Genomic DNA, 13,198 nt, shown 5'->3' with positions numbered 1-13,198 from the left:
TATCCACATAGCTCCTATTATTTCAGGTTATCATTAATGTGAGTTGTGACCTGAATTCCCCGTGTACTGCCCTGAAATTTGCCCCATATGTTTGTAAAGGTTGATTATATCTTTGGGACCTTTTTCTAATGCGAGCAGAAGCTATAAAGTTTCAATTGTCGCAGCTCATTGGGATCAAGTGTCTTTTCTGGCGCTCCATAAAAGGGCTCTGCATCTGATATCTGACGTCAAACAAACATGCATGAACAATCTATTGATTTCAAATGATGTGTAGTGCCATCATCTTGTAGATAGGAAATTAGTAGCAAATCTTTTCTTTCCCTTTGCAAAAGAGACCAACTCAGTACAGAGTAATGGAATCCTCACTAGCTTTGGGACCAGAACTTAAAAGGAGTCCTCACTCTCATATGATTTTGGTGGAAGTATAAATTGGTACAGCCACTTTGGGAAACTATATGACAGTAACTAATAAAGCCTGCCATATGCTGAATAAAGCAAGTCAGCGCTTGTGAACTTATCTAAGAAATGAGTGCCCATGTCCAGCTGAACAGATGTACAAAAATAGTCATAGCACCTTTAATAATAACAGCAAAAAACCAAAAACAACCAAATGTCCATTGACACTAGAATAGACAAACTGGTATATACTACTGAGCAATGGAAAGGAATAAATTCTGATATAACACAATGATCTCATGGTCACATGGACACAAGAGAAAATATTCCATGTCACTTTATTTATTTGAAGTTTAAGGATAGGTAAAGTGAATTTATGATGATGGAGGTTAAAGAGTGAATTTTAAGGAGGGTGTTGATTGGGAGAGGGAGCTGTCTAGGGTGCTGGAAATGTTTGCTATCTTCATCTGGGTAGTGGTTATATAACCAAGATTTGAGCACTTAGTTGCATGTAAATTATACATTATTAGAAAAATAATTAAAAAGAACAAAGAGGGAGTTTCCTTCTACTGGTAGGGTTATGTTGAGGGACTGCAGAAAGAGCCATCCTAACCACAATGCCTGATAGTGCCAACCTGGGTTTGTTGTATTTTCAGGCCCCATGTGGAGATAGCCAGTCACATGTGCTCTTGCTGACATGTGCTGGGTAATAGTTGGCAGTCAGCCAAGGCTCACTTGATGCCAGTATGCCAAGCCAGTGGTCTCAGAACTGTTTCCATCTGCAGGAGAGAGGCTGAGACCACTCACACTCCAGTATGAAAGAATCACTTGGTCATGTTCAAAGGCAGAGTCTGATCCATCTATTACTTAGGGCCTGGGAATTGACATTTCCAGTAAGTTCCCAGGCGATGATGCTGTCAGACCCATTTTGAGCGCCAAGCCTCTGGAGGCAGACAGGCCAGGATAAGAACTAGGTTCTGCCACTTCCAGGATCTTTGATCTCTGCCAAATTCCTCCATCTCTTGAAAGATCTCTTAATTTCTTCTGTAAACTGAAGGAAGGGAGAAGGGAATGATAGATGAGACAACAATCTCCCAGAACAATGTGGATTCAGAGGGGTAATATGCAAAAAAATGCTTAGCACAGTGCCTGGCCTATATTAAGCACTCACTGATTGGCATCTCTTTCTGTAGTTATTATTGTTAGTAAAAAAGAAGGCTGGGGCCATGATTTGGAGAAAAGTGGATGAGTATGGTTTACAAGGGCAAGAGCTAGCCAGCATTACCCTAGTAGCCTGTTGAAGGAGGACATTTTTTTCTCAGTTCTCTTCTGTCCCAGCTCATCCCATAATCCTTCCCTTGGTCTCCATTATCGAGATGGATTTTCTCTTCACTCTTCTTCCCACCTCCAATCCACCCCAGATCTAGTAAAGATGGAATAACTCAAGCAGACCTGAAGCTTGAAGCCAGGCAAGTTGTCAGATTGTCAGATTGTGCCTAGAGGTGATGTCTTTGTTAAAGAAATATCCTCCCCACCTGACTCTTTCTAAAGGGGCAGGATTGGCCCCTGGGAATCAAGGTCTACAGCTGGGTCACCACACATGCCCACACTCAACTGCCCTCTTCAGCATCCACCCAGGTTTCTTGGTGCACTGGGACCCCTCTGGAGGAAGACATATATTCCTCAATCTGTGGGGCTGCCAATTGGTATCTTTTTCAAGAACCAAATTAACTTGTCAAAGAAGGAAAAAGGAAATGCTTGGCTCTGTGTTGTTGGAGGGCAACTGGACTGGACTGGGTCTGAATTTCAGGGGAGCCTTCTTTAGTTGGGAGTTGAGAGCACCATTTGATTGGAGCCTTGAGTAGACTGGAGACAGATGGAGCTCCAGGTCATAGCATAGTTCAAGTCCATGAAGTGAAGTTGTGTTCTGTGCAGGCCAGGCACTAGACCCGGCACGAAAGGCTCAAAACTCACCAGCCAAACAAAGGCACTCACAGTGAATCAGGGAGACAAAAAAAAAAAAAAAAGGAAAGCATGCATAGTGCCCTAAGAGAGATGTTGAGCTAGGGGTGTACATGAATCCCATGGGAGCACAGAGAAGGGGAGAGACAGGAAAGGTGTGGTAGCCAGTTTTCAAGATGGCCTCCCAGTGACCATTACTTCTCGGCATTCAGACCCTTGCATAGGCCCTCCCTGTACTGAATCTGGGCTGGCTGGTGTAAGCAATAGAAATCAGTGGAAGTGGTCCTCTGTGACTTCAGAGGCTGGGACATAACAAACCTAGCTTTTGCTTTGGTCTTGTGGAATACATGACCTGGGAGAGACTAGCTGTCATGTAAAAAGTCTGAGTATGCTGGGACCACCATGGTTTGAGGAAGCCCAACTAGCCTTGTGAAACCCTCACAAGAAGACAGAGAGATACCTGCCTAAGCGGCCATCTCAGCCAAGCAATGGACAGGTCCATGAAGGAGCTATCTTGGCTGTCTAGCCCAGTTGGGCTTCAGACAGCTCCAGCCCTGGTCATCTGGCTGCAAATGCATAAAAAGACCACAAGCAAGACCACTCAGCTGAGCTCAGGAAACTCACAGCACCTTGCATAACCACGAACAATAATAATAAATTATTGCTTTGAACTGCTAAGCTTGGGAGTGGTTTAGTATACAACAGGAGATTTCTGGAAGAGAAGAGTATCTTCTAGAAAGGCCACCTAAGCAGGAAGTTGAAAAGCAAGATTGCTAGCTGGAGAGGAGTGTCACAAGGAGAGGTATGTCTTGAAAAGCCACATAGAAAAGAAAACCAGAATGGTCTACTGAGGAATTCGAAACAGTTAAATATCAGTAGAGAGCAAAGGGCCAGGCAGGGAGACATGGGGGCTGAGCTGTGAGGCGGGGGGGGGACTGGAATCAGAGATTCAATGCAAGGGCTTCTAAATGATACACCATGTGGTTTGCAGGAGCTTGATGTTTACCGTTTCGAGGGGTGGAGGTGCGAACATCCTCTAGAAATCTCTCCATGGCTGTTGCTATTGTCCTCAGCAGCTGTGACAAAAACCACTCCAAAGGTTTGGTAGAAGCAAACATTCACTGGCCTCTTCAGCTCAAAGAGGGGAAAGGGTTAAGCTCTATTCACAGCTCTTCAACTGCTCTTGCAGAGTCTGAGAAATGTGATGTGCCCAGGAAGTCCTAGATTCTATTTTAGCAACAGCCAGAAACTACTTTCCTTGGATTGGTGATGTATCCAAAAAGTACCTACCCACAGAGTTGGGAAATGTGTGAATTAATTTATACCAACACCAAGCTGGGTTTTCCCTGAAGTCCGGGGTGTCTCTCACTGATGTTCACTTCCACCTCCATCTCCGGCTAAAAGGGGAAGAGCCAAAGCAAGGACAGTCCTCACAGCTGCTTCTTCCCCTCTACCCTCAAGTCTACTGTGAAATGGGAACGATAATACCTACCTCGCCATTGGCTTGAGAGAATTAAAGGAAATTCTGAGTCCAGTAATCAGCCCAAGAACCCATCCCCATGGTATCCTCAGCAAAGGCAGGCCACTGTTAATGCCATCCTTGTCTTGGTGCACTGGTTCTACCCTGAGCCTACTCTTGGGGTTGCAGATGCAGAATAAATGAGCTGTCATTGGCCAACGTTGCTAATGGACCAGATCACTCTTTGCCGTCATGTGCAGATAGCCTCTGAGTCTCTGGCAGTCAGTAATATGACTTCATAGCTAGTATTTCTTGAGATCTCACTATGCTACCAATGAGTTTTCCCCTTTCCTCCTCATAAAAATCCTGTACTCTGGGAACACTTTACAGAAGTTGAGGTGGAGTGAGGGTAACTTGCCCGAAGCCTTCACGGCCAGGAAGGGCCCAGGCTGAAATCTTAACACTCCAGAGGCTGCTGCCTACCGACCACCCGGCACTGCCTTCCAGGGGATCCCATCCGGGGAGGGAGCCCCACAGGATGGAAATGTGTACTACCTCCTCTTGTTCTCAGAAACTGAAATGAACTGTGCCTGATCTTTGCTTAGTGGCTCTTTGTGTCCTTATCTTTGTGTCCAGTGGCTCTGTCTTTTCCTCCTAAGACTAAGTGTGAAAGGAACAGAGAAAGGATCCTTTTAATCCCAGTTCTCTGTAATTACTAGAGGGAAAAGTCCTCAGGAAACTCTATTCCTTCTTTGGAAGTTTTGAGGAATGATCTAGAGCTTATGCTAGAAAATTAGCCCAGTGAGGACAGGACTCTTGTTTTCTCACCATTGCATAATCTGTACTTAGAGAAGTGCTTGGGAGTGCCTGGGTGGCTCAGTCAGTTGAGCACCAGACTCGTAATCTCAGCTCAGGTCTCGATCTCAGGGTAGCGAATTCAAGCCCTGCATTGGACTCCATTTCGGGTGTGGAGCCTGCTTTAAAAAAATAAAAAGTTAGAGAAGTTCTTGGTTCATAGTAGATGTTCAATAAACATTTATGTAATAGGTACAGGGCCAACCTCTCCATTAGGCCCAATAGATGCAGTACACAGGGCCCAGATACTGTTAGGGACACATGTTGTGACTTTACTGTCTTTTAAAAACAGAAGAGAGGGGTGCCTGGGTGACTCAGGTAAGCATTCTACTCTTGATTTCAGTTCATGTCATGTCAGTTTGTGAGATCGAGCCTCATGCCAACGTCAGGCTGCCTCCTGAGCGTGGAGCCTGCTTGGGAGTCTCTCTCTCCCTCTCTCTCTGTGACCCTCTCCTGCTCGTGCTCTCTCTCACTCTCAAAATAAATAAACTTAAAAAAAAAACAGAAAAGAATAACAATAGTAAATATATAACAATGAATCCATCCCAGATTATATTCATCTTTATACCAATGCAGTTACCAAGTACAACTTTTAGGATTTTTTTTTAAATAGAGGAATGGCCCCCATTTTTTAAAATGGAGAATGGAAGAGTTCCAATGCAGCCCTGAATGATTGAAGACTATATGAAAATGCCCAGAGTCTGGGTGGGGTTGAACCTAGATGAGGGTCATTTCCTTCCATCTGTGCTTTCAGAAGTAGAACTACAGAGCAGGTATTTGTGACACCACATACCCAGCAGCTCAGTTCATGCCCACAGGCCCCTCTTCCCACCCTGCTAAGGGGTGTGACAGTGCACGTACCACAGACCTCCTTTCCTGTGTGCCATTGGGCTGAAGTGTACTCTTGACCGGGGACGGCCCATTGGAGCTGCTCAGGAGCAGGAAGTGCTGCGCAAGAGGTGCTACCATGAGCAGTGGCCAATCCAAAGGATGTGAGGCCGAAATATAAGGAAGGAATCAGTAGGTAGTGAGTGGAGAAACTAGAGAACACCCAGAGAAATGGAGATGGGAATCATTGAGTAGTGGAAATGGTGGAAATGAGTGAGAATCCATCAACTCTCACTGTGGGTGGGCCTAGGTGATTTGGCTCCCTGATGGACTTCAGGCACAAGACCTACCTGCATTTACTGAGCACCTTCCATTTTCTAGGCACTGGGTTAAGTGGCTTATATATAACAATGTATTTAGCCTCCCAACAACCCTCAGAGTCTGTTTTATCTTTATCCTATCTCTCAAATGTGGAAATAAAGCTTAATTCATTTGCTCAAGCTCATGCAACTACTAAGTAGAAGAACCAGATCTCAAACCTAGCCTGTTGGACTTCAAAGTCCACAGTTTAACCAATAAATAATCTTGCTTTGCCAAATCTCAAAGGCCATTCCAGTGTCTATGAGACTCAAGGGTTCACCTTTCCTAGGTTCTCTTAAGATCCCAGTCTCCCAATGTGCTATATGTGTCTTTGTAATCCACTCCCCACCACCCATAACTCAACATAGTCAGATTCTTTGTCTTCAAAAGACAATAGTCCAGGAGAAGGTCAAGAAGGAGAAAGGACGTGGGGCAAACAACAGGGAGTAGACATGAAAAGAGAAGCCGGTGAGAGGCAGTATGTTGGTGAAGAGAAGTAGCCTTGGGTTTTCAGGTCGTGGTGAGAATGAGTTTCAGTGGTTTGGAAAATGCCAGATCAAGGAGAGCCCGTGGGACAAGCAAGACCAAAGAGGTTGTTTCTTCCCCATAGACAATGGCTTAAATGGGAAGAAAAGTGTACAAAGTGGTGTTTAAGAAGCTTCATCTGATGGCTTAACAAGGATGAATTTGACACAGAAAGGAAGAGGCAAGAATAAATTTTTATAACAGGGGAAAAAGAACGTTTGAACTTGAGTGGTAGCATGGGGGGATGGGTAAAAGGGACACTGAAAAGAAAAACTGCCCAGGAGTAATTAAATGTAGGCAGAGTGGGAAGAAGAGGGAGGGAGTCTTCTGTGATTCTTTCCAGAGGAGTGCTCTGAAAGTTCGAAGCACCAGATAACAATGGCAGAGACTGCTGTTTGTCCACAGCCTCCTTTTGCCCCTTCTTTAGTTACAAAACTCAACGATTCAAGCTGCATCCATGGCTGCCCAGGATAAACACCATATTCTCCAGCCTCCCTTGCAGGGTGATGTGGCGGTGGGTCCATGTCCCACAGAAATAAGCCTGCACTAGTATCCCTGCTATGCTAGCCATTAGCTGGGAGCAGCCATGGGAAGAAGGGTCTTGTCACAAGATGATGGTAGATTCAGAAAGCAATAGCTGAGCCATTAGTCCATTCTTCTCCTAAGAGCAGGAGATCTGAGTGGCGCACTTTTATAGCGACTACATGCTTTCCCTTCATTTTTTCCACTTTGCTGCGCCCTTGCTGGTTCCACACTCAGGCAGGCTACCCCCTCGTAACTCGAAGAGGGCTACCGCAGTTCCAGTATCCTACTTCACCACATAAGCCAACGGCAAAGAGTGTTTGCCCTTTTCCCAGCAGGCCTAGCAAAAGTTTTTTTTTTTTCTTACTTTTTTTTTTTTTTTTAATTTTTTTTTCAACGTTTTTTATTTATTTTTGGGACAGAGAGAGACAGAGCATGAACGGGGGAGGGGCAGAGAGAGAGGGAGACACAGAATCGGAAACAGGCTCCAGGCTCTGAGCCATCAGCCCAGAGCCTGACGCGGGGCTCGAACTCACGGACCGCGAGATCGTGACCTGGCTGAAGTCGGACGCTTAACCGACTGCGCCACCCAGGCGCCCCTAGCAAAAGTTTTATTGTATCTCATTGGTTCTGTGTCATGTGCCCACTTCTGACCCAATCACTATTACCGGAGAACTATGACTTGCTGATTGGCTGAGGCCTAGACCACAAACTCCATTGCGGAAGGAGGAACACTGCTACAGTCAGGCTCTTTCCTAGGTCCCTGATCAACAACGGAAGAGTGGAGAACAGATGCTGGAGAGACAACCACAAAATGTTCTCGGTAATAGTATTCAACGTCCTCACACTTATTTCATCCTCGAACCCCGTTTTCAGAAAGCATTTTGCAGAGTTATGTCTGCAGAGCACAAAGTGAGAAATGCTGCATCTTAGAAATATAAGAAGTGTATTATATCTGCATAATTACACCTTCCGGTTATTCTTTGGAAGTGCGTCATCAGAGTTAGGGATGTTAGCAAAGAGAAAAAGAAGCTCCGAATTAGAACAGGTCACACTGTTGGTTGAAATACCCCGTTGCCCTTTTTTGATATGTTCTATTCTCTTGGAGATTTTATTACAAAACAGATGCAAAACTTGCTAGATTTTATATATTTTTAGGAGAAGTGACAATTGAACCCCATACATTTCCTCCACAGTGTCCTTAATCACTTTTCCATTGCATCCTGGAGTCTCCAAAGTAGAAATCAATTAGGGGGTCTTCATTCTCCTCTTATCACAGATGACACCTATGGGAAAAAGGGTCATGCCCTTCCCCTCCCTCCTTCCTCTAAGGATTAATGCCCAGATGAGTTCCTGACAGAAAGAAGCAATTTGGATCCAGCAGATGTGAGCCAGTAGAGCTAGGTGGCCAGTATTTCAAAATACTGTGTCCCAGGCATGTGCGAAATGTTGTCTTTATTAACTCTGAAGAGTTACATGAGAATAAAAGTTTGTTCAAAGACGTCACCACAGAGAATTGTACTCAGCAGACTCTATCTTAAAGTTTATTAAAGATAATACCATTCTTAATGTTCTATAGTTTCTCTTTAGAAGAAATAAGATGATCAGTAATAAGAAAACATACGAGCAACAGCTATCCTTTATGGAGTCTTTTCTATGTGTCAGACACGCCACTAAGAACTTTATGTGAATGATCCTGCTTAATATTCACAAGCATCTAATGGAGAAAGTGATGTTATGGTTCCCATGTTAAAGATGAGGAAATTGAGGCCCAAGAAAATAAAGGACCATGTAACTAGTAAGTAATAGAGTAAATAATAGAGTCGGAATTTGAACTCAAGTTGGTATAATTTTAATATATATGTTCTTAAAATTAAAATGGTGCCCTGCCACTTCATGATGATGGGACCTTGTCTCCAACTTGTCTAGCTGTCTTACAGGGATGCTGAGAAAATCAAATGCATTATTATGTGTAAAGACATTAGATACTTCCTTGCCTATAGGGGTTGGGTTTTATTTGGACTAAATCCTTCTTTATTAACATCATCTTTAACTTATGAGGAATGGCATTGCCAAAGATCTCTGATACTCATGTCTGCCTTGAGCTACCAGATCAGCACCAGTGATGGGTGTCAGGGTTTTGGTAGCTCCGGCCCCTACTTATAAGTGAGGACCCTGACTTCTTACAGAATCCCCTTCTAATAAGCCTTCATATAAATCACCCTGTGCATGTGCTCGTGAATATGTCAGTACTTCGTAGCATAAGCCATTTTCTGTCCTTTCCTCTCTGGTCCCCTTTTCCTGGGCATCCTGGGAATACAAGGCACCATTCCTGCTTCCTTCTGGGGAGTGGAGGGTGCTCTCGCTCACTGTGTATGGTTTGCTGGTGCTCTCAAAGGAGATGAAGCTGCTAAGTTTTCCACAGTCCTCGAGGGACCAAATGGAAGTGGCAGCATGTGTATGGAAAAGCACACAAACCGTCAGTGTGCGGCTCCAGAAAGTTTTTCATAAAATGAACCCATCATGTAACCAGCACTGAGATCAAGAACTAGAACCTTTCTGGTGCCACGGACTCTTCCTTTTGTCCTCTCCCGGTTGGTAAGGTTCTCCTATGCCAAGTGTAACCACTCTCCTGACTTCTAACACTGTGAATTCATGTTGCCCATTTGTGGACTTGATGTAAATAGGAACCATAGAGCCTAGACTTTTGCAAGTTGAATTTCTTTCGCTCATCAGTTATGTTTGTGAGATATATTTATATTAATGAGTGTAGCTGTAGTTTATCATTCTCATTTCTATATAGTATGCCACTGTGGGAATAGAGCACAATTTAGTTTCCCTTCCACTATAGATGGATATTTGGGTAGATTCCAGTTTTGGACTACTATGAATGGTGCTGCCATGATAATCGTCTCTTTTGGTGAATATATATGCAACGTGTGCATTTTTTGTTGTATGTTTGTGTGTGTGAGAGAGAAAGAGAGGGGGAGAAGGAGTGGAATTTCTGGGCCATGGGCTATGCATATATTCAGCTTTAGTGGACACTCCCAAACTTAGTATCCACTAAGTGTGAGTGTTTGTATCCAACTAGGTTTGGCAAGACTTCCAAAGTGATTATACCAATTTATACTCTCCTCAGTGGTATAGGAATTTGGAAAAATTTATATAGTATTAGGAACAGTTTTTGGTTTTGTCCAGGGGTCCCCCACATACCTACATTCTGCCTCCCCTCCCTCAGCCTCTTGAGTGTATCAGGTGGTATTTGTGGTTGTAAGCAGTAGAAGTCAACTCTAACTCACATATAGGAGAATGATGGAAGGTAATTCTCCAAACGCAAATCTGGATGTTGTTAGAATGGAAAATAGGTTCTGTGCCAAAGAACTCAGATATGGACGGGAAGTGGGGCCCCTTAAGAAGCTGGCAGCATGAACGACAGCGGCAATCTCCAAGCAGGAGCTGTTAGCATGCCACTCTGCCTCAGATGGGTTCCCTCTCAATCCTTCATTATGCAATGATTCAGGAAGGAAAATCCAATTGACTGAGCTTACACAGTGGGCCTGTGCTCCGGCCACATTAGGGGAGGGAGAGGGAATGACTGTCCCTTTGAGTTTTGTAGTGCGAGTTGGTTTCCAGGAATTTCCCTGCATCAAGGAGAAGACAATTTCCCTCAAAGAAAGCTTGGTGTGGCTAGAATGAAGAATGGACACTAGGCAGCCAGAAACTGACGGCTGTTCACCAATATGAGAGAGAGATAGGCACAAGGAAGAATGGCCGATTGGAAGCAAAGACACGCTTGTCAGTAGCGGGAGCATGCGCTCCCAACTATAACGCAGACAACTCTAGCAGCTCGGCTGGGCCACATGGAACACCTTCTTTCTTCTAAACAGTGTGTGTGTTCTCTAGGGCTACCCCAAAACATGACAACAAACTGAGTGGTTTGAAACAACAGAAATCTGCTCTATCAAGAGTTCTGGAGACTTCATAGGAGGATGAAGTCAAAGTAGGTGTTAGCAAGGCCACACTTCTCTGAAGGCTCTAGGGGAAGATCCTTCCTTGCCTCCTTGTCTCCCCCTAACTTCCGGAGTTTCTGGTAGTCCTTGGGGGTATTTCCTTGGCTTATAGCTGCTTCACTCCCATCCCTGCCACTGTCTTCCTGTGGTCTCCTCCCCCGTGTGTACCTCTGTGTGTTCTCTCCTCTCTTAGAAGGACACCAGTTACTGTATTTAGGGCCAACCCCGATCCAGTGTGACCTCATGCTAACCAATTACAATTGCAAAGACCCGATTTCCAAATATCTAGGTGGACATGAATTTGGGGGGAACACTCTTTAAGTTTTAAATGTTTAGGTTTCAACCCAGAACTGGTAGATTCTGCCCCTTTTTCCTCCCCCCACTACCTACTGGTACCCAAGTCTGATATTTTTTTGCATCCTCTCTACATGAACAGAAAGAAAGATAGGAATTACAATCATGTCCTGATCTTTTAATGATCTCTTGTAAACCCACTGTACTGTTAACCCGATCCAGTCAGATCCTGGAGCAGACCAATGAGGTCTAGTGGCTCAGTGGCTAAAACCAGAGGCTATAGCCGGACTGCCCAGGTTCAAACCCCACTTTGACCTTTCTCCTATCTGAGTGACACTCTTTATGCCTTGGTTTCCTCCTCCATAAAATGTTGTTGATGAGAGAAGTACTATTTCGTAAGCTTGGAGTAGTATAAGCAAAATGAGGACACAGGACTGAGTTGAGTGCCTGACACAGCATGAGCACTAACTAAACATTCTTCTTTGTGTCTTCTGAGGGAAGTAGGTATGAGAAAGGAGGCTTAAAAATACCTTCCCCTCGAAAGGCCTTACCTCTACAGCCTTTACCCCCTCCTCCCTCCTATCCCAGGACTGACACAAGCCCATGGGATGGCAGGCTGGAATATAAAACCTACAAGACCTCATGGTCTCTGTGTACTTCTTAACAATCAGAGCTTTGTCCTGGGGCCAGACTTAAGGTTCCCAGCTCTGTTGTCCCTTCGGGTGGGTCATCTCCCAGAGGCTCTCAAAGCTCATGAGCAAATAGACTTCCAGAGGCCTATACCATCAATTTACCAAGCACAGTCAGGCAGGGCTGGGGCTCAGGCCAGGGCCATGGCTACACCCCTAACAGCTAAACACACGCTTCTGGGTTATCCCCAGGGCTGGAGACACAGCCTGGCTGGGGCACCTGAGGCCAGAGCCGCTCGCAAGGCTGTAAATCAGGCCATGCCGTGATCGCCTAGAAAGAGGATTTGGGCTGCCTCCTGTCTGAAGGCTCCGGCCTTCTGCCTTTATCTGGTGGATGGCAAATAAGACTGGCCTCTCCAGAGTAATGGGAGGCTGGCCAGGGGCCAAATTGCTATTGATTTTTCTTGCTAGGGTCTAGGCTGAGACAAGAGACTGCTTTTTTGCATCCGCTGCATGGGCCAGCTCTGGAAGGCCAAGGGCGGGGGTGGTGTGGGGAGCTCCTTTGAAAAAGCCTGGGCCCCTGGCTGATGTCAGTGGAGGAGAGGGCACGTGTCAGAAGCAAGATCATAACTCTGCAACCAGTGTGTGTCTTGTGCAGTGGGGCAGGGCTGTGAAGAAGTTACCCTGGGGCACTCCAGCCAAGGGGCCAGTGGGCTTTTTCTGTTGTTTACAGTTTGCAGAAATACCCTTCAGTGTCTGGCCTCACAGGGGGAAAGGGATTGACACTCGCAAGTGCCCTTCCTTCCCCTGCCAGGATGGCGGCAGCTGAGCAGGGCAGAAGAGAGCCGAGCCACAAGCCCTCTGTTCAGGCTGGGCCCCTAATATTGGGGATCCTGGAGCAAGAGCACAAATGAGGGCCTCCGTACACTATGTCTGAGTCTGAGCCTTCCAAAATTGTAAATCTCGGTAGCAAGATATTCCGTAAAATACATACTAGCCTCCAGTCCCCTGACAGATAATACCTTCCTGATCCCCTGTGGCACCAGGACTGACTTTAGATTTCTCAGCATCCTTGGCGTTCCATGCCAGAATGTGGAATTTGGGAAGAGCCGATCCCTAGCACCCTGCCTGCTCACATTGTTTCTCCCCTGGCCCTGTTCTACATGGTGAAGAGCCTCGCTCATGCACTCGCTTGCTTGTGGATACTCCCAGCTGCCCCATAATGAACTCAGGCTTGGAGCATACATGTTGGATGGAAGGTTTGGTCTCCCAGATAAGAAAGAAGGGAAGAGGTGCCCTGGAAACATCCTGGAAACAGGGTCAGGACCACTGAGCCGGAAATTACGGAATCCCAGGCA

The 13,198-nt window shown here is 45.5% G+C and overlaps 1 protein-coding gene across 1 annotated transcript in view; it reads right to left on the bottom strand.

Moving 5' to 3' along the window:
* Nucleotides 1–12,981, bottom strand: part of PPP4R2 (protein phosphatase 4 regulatory subunit 2) — a 411,406-nt gene extending 398,425 nt beyond the window's left edge. The window contains exon 1 of the mRNA XM_049640885.1: nucleotides 12,977–12,981. Coding sequence (XP_049496842.1) covers nucleotides 12,977–12,978 — 2 coding nt within the window. The 5' untranslated portion in view covers nucleotides 12,979–12,981. The remainder of the gene's footprint in view (nucleotides 1–12,976) is intronic.
* Between the last annotated feature and the right edge of the window lie 217 nt (nucleotides 12,982–13,198).

The sequence above is a fragment of the Panthera uncia genome, chromosome A2 (assembly GCF_023721935.1).
Source record: "Panthera uncia isolate 11264 chromosome A2, Puncia_PCG_1.0, whole genome shotgun sequence".
Classification (NCBI taxonomy): domain Eukaryota; kingdom Metazoa; phylum Chordata; class Mammalia; order Carnivora; family Felidae; genus Panthera; species Panthera uncia.
Note: the sequence above shows the minus strand (reverse complement) of the source record. Positions and strands in the feature narration are given on the sequence as shown.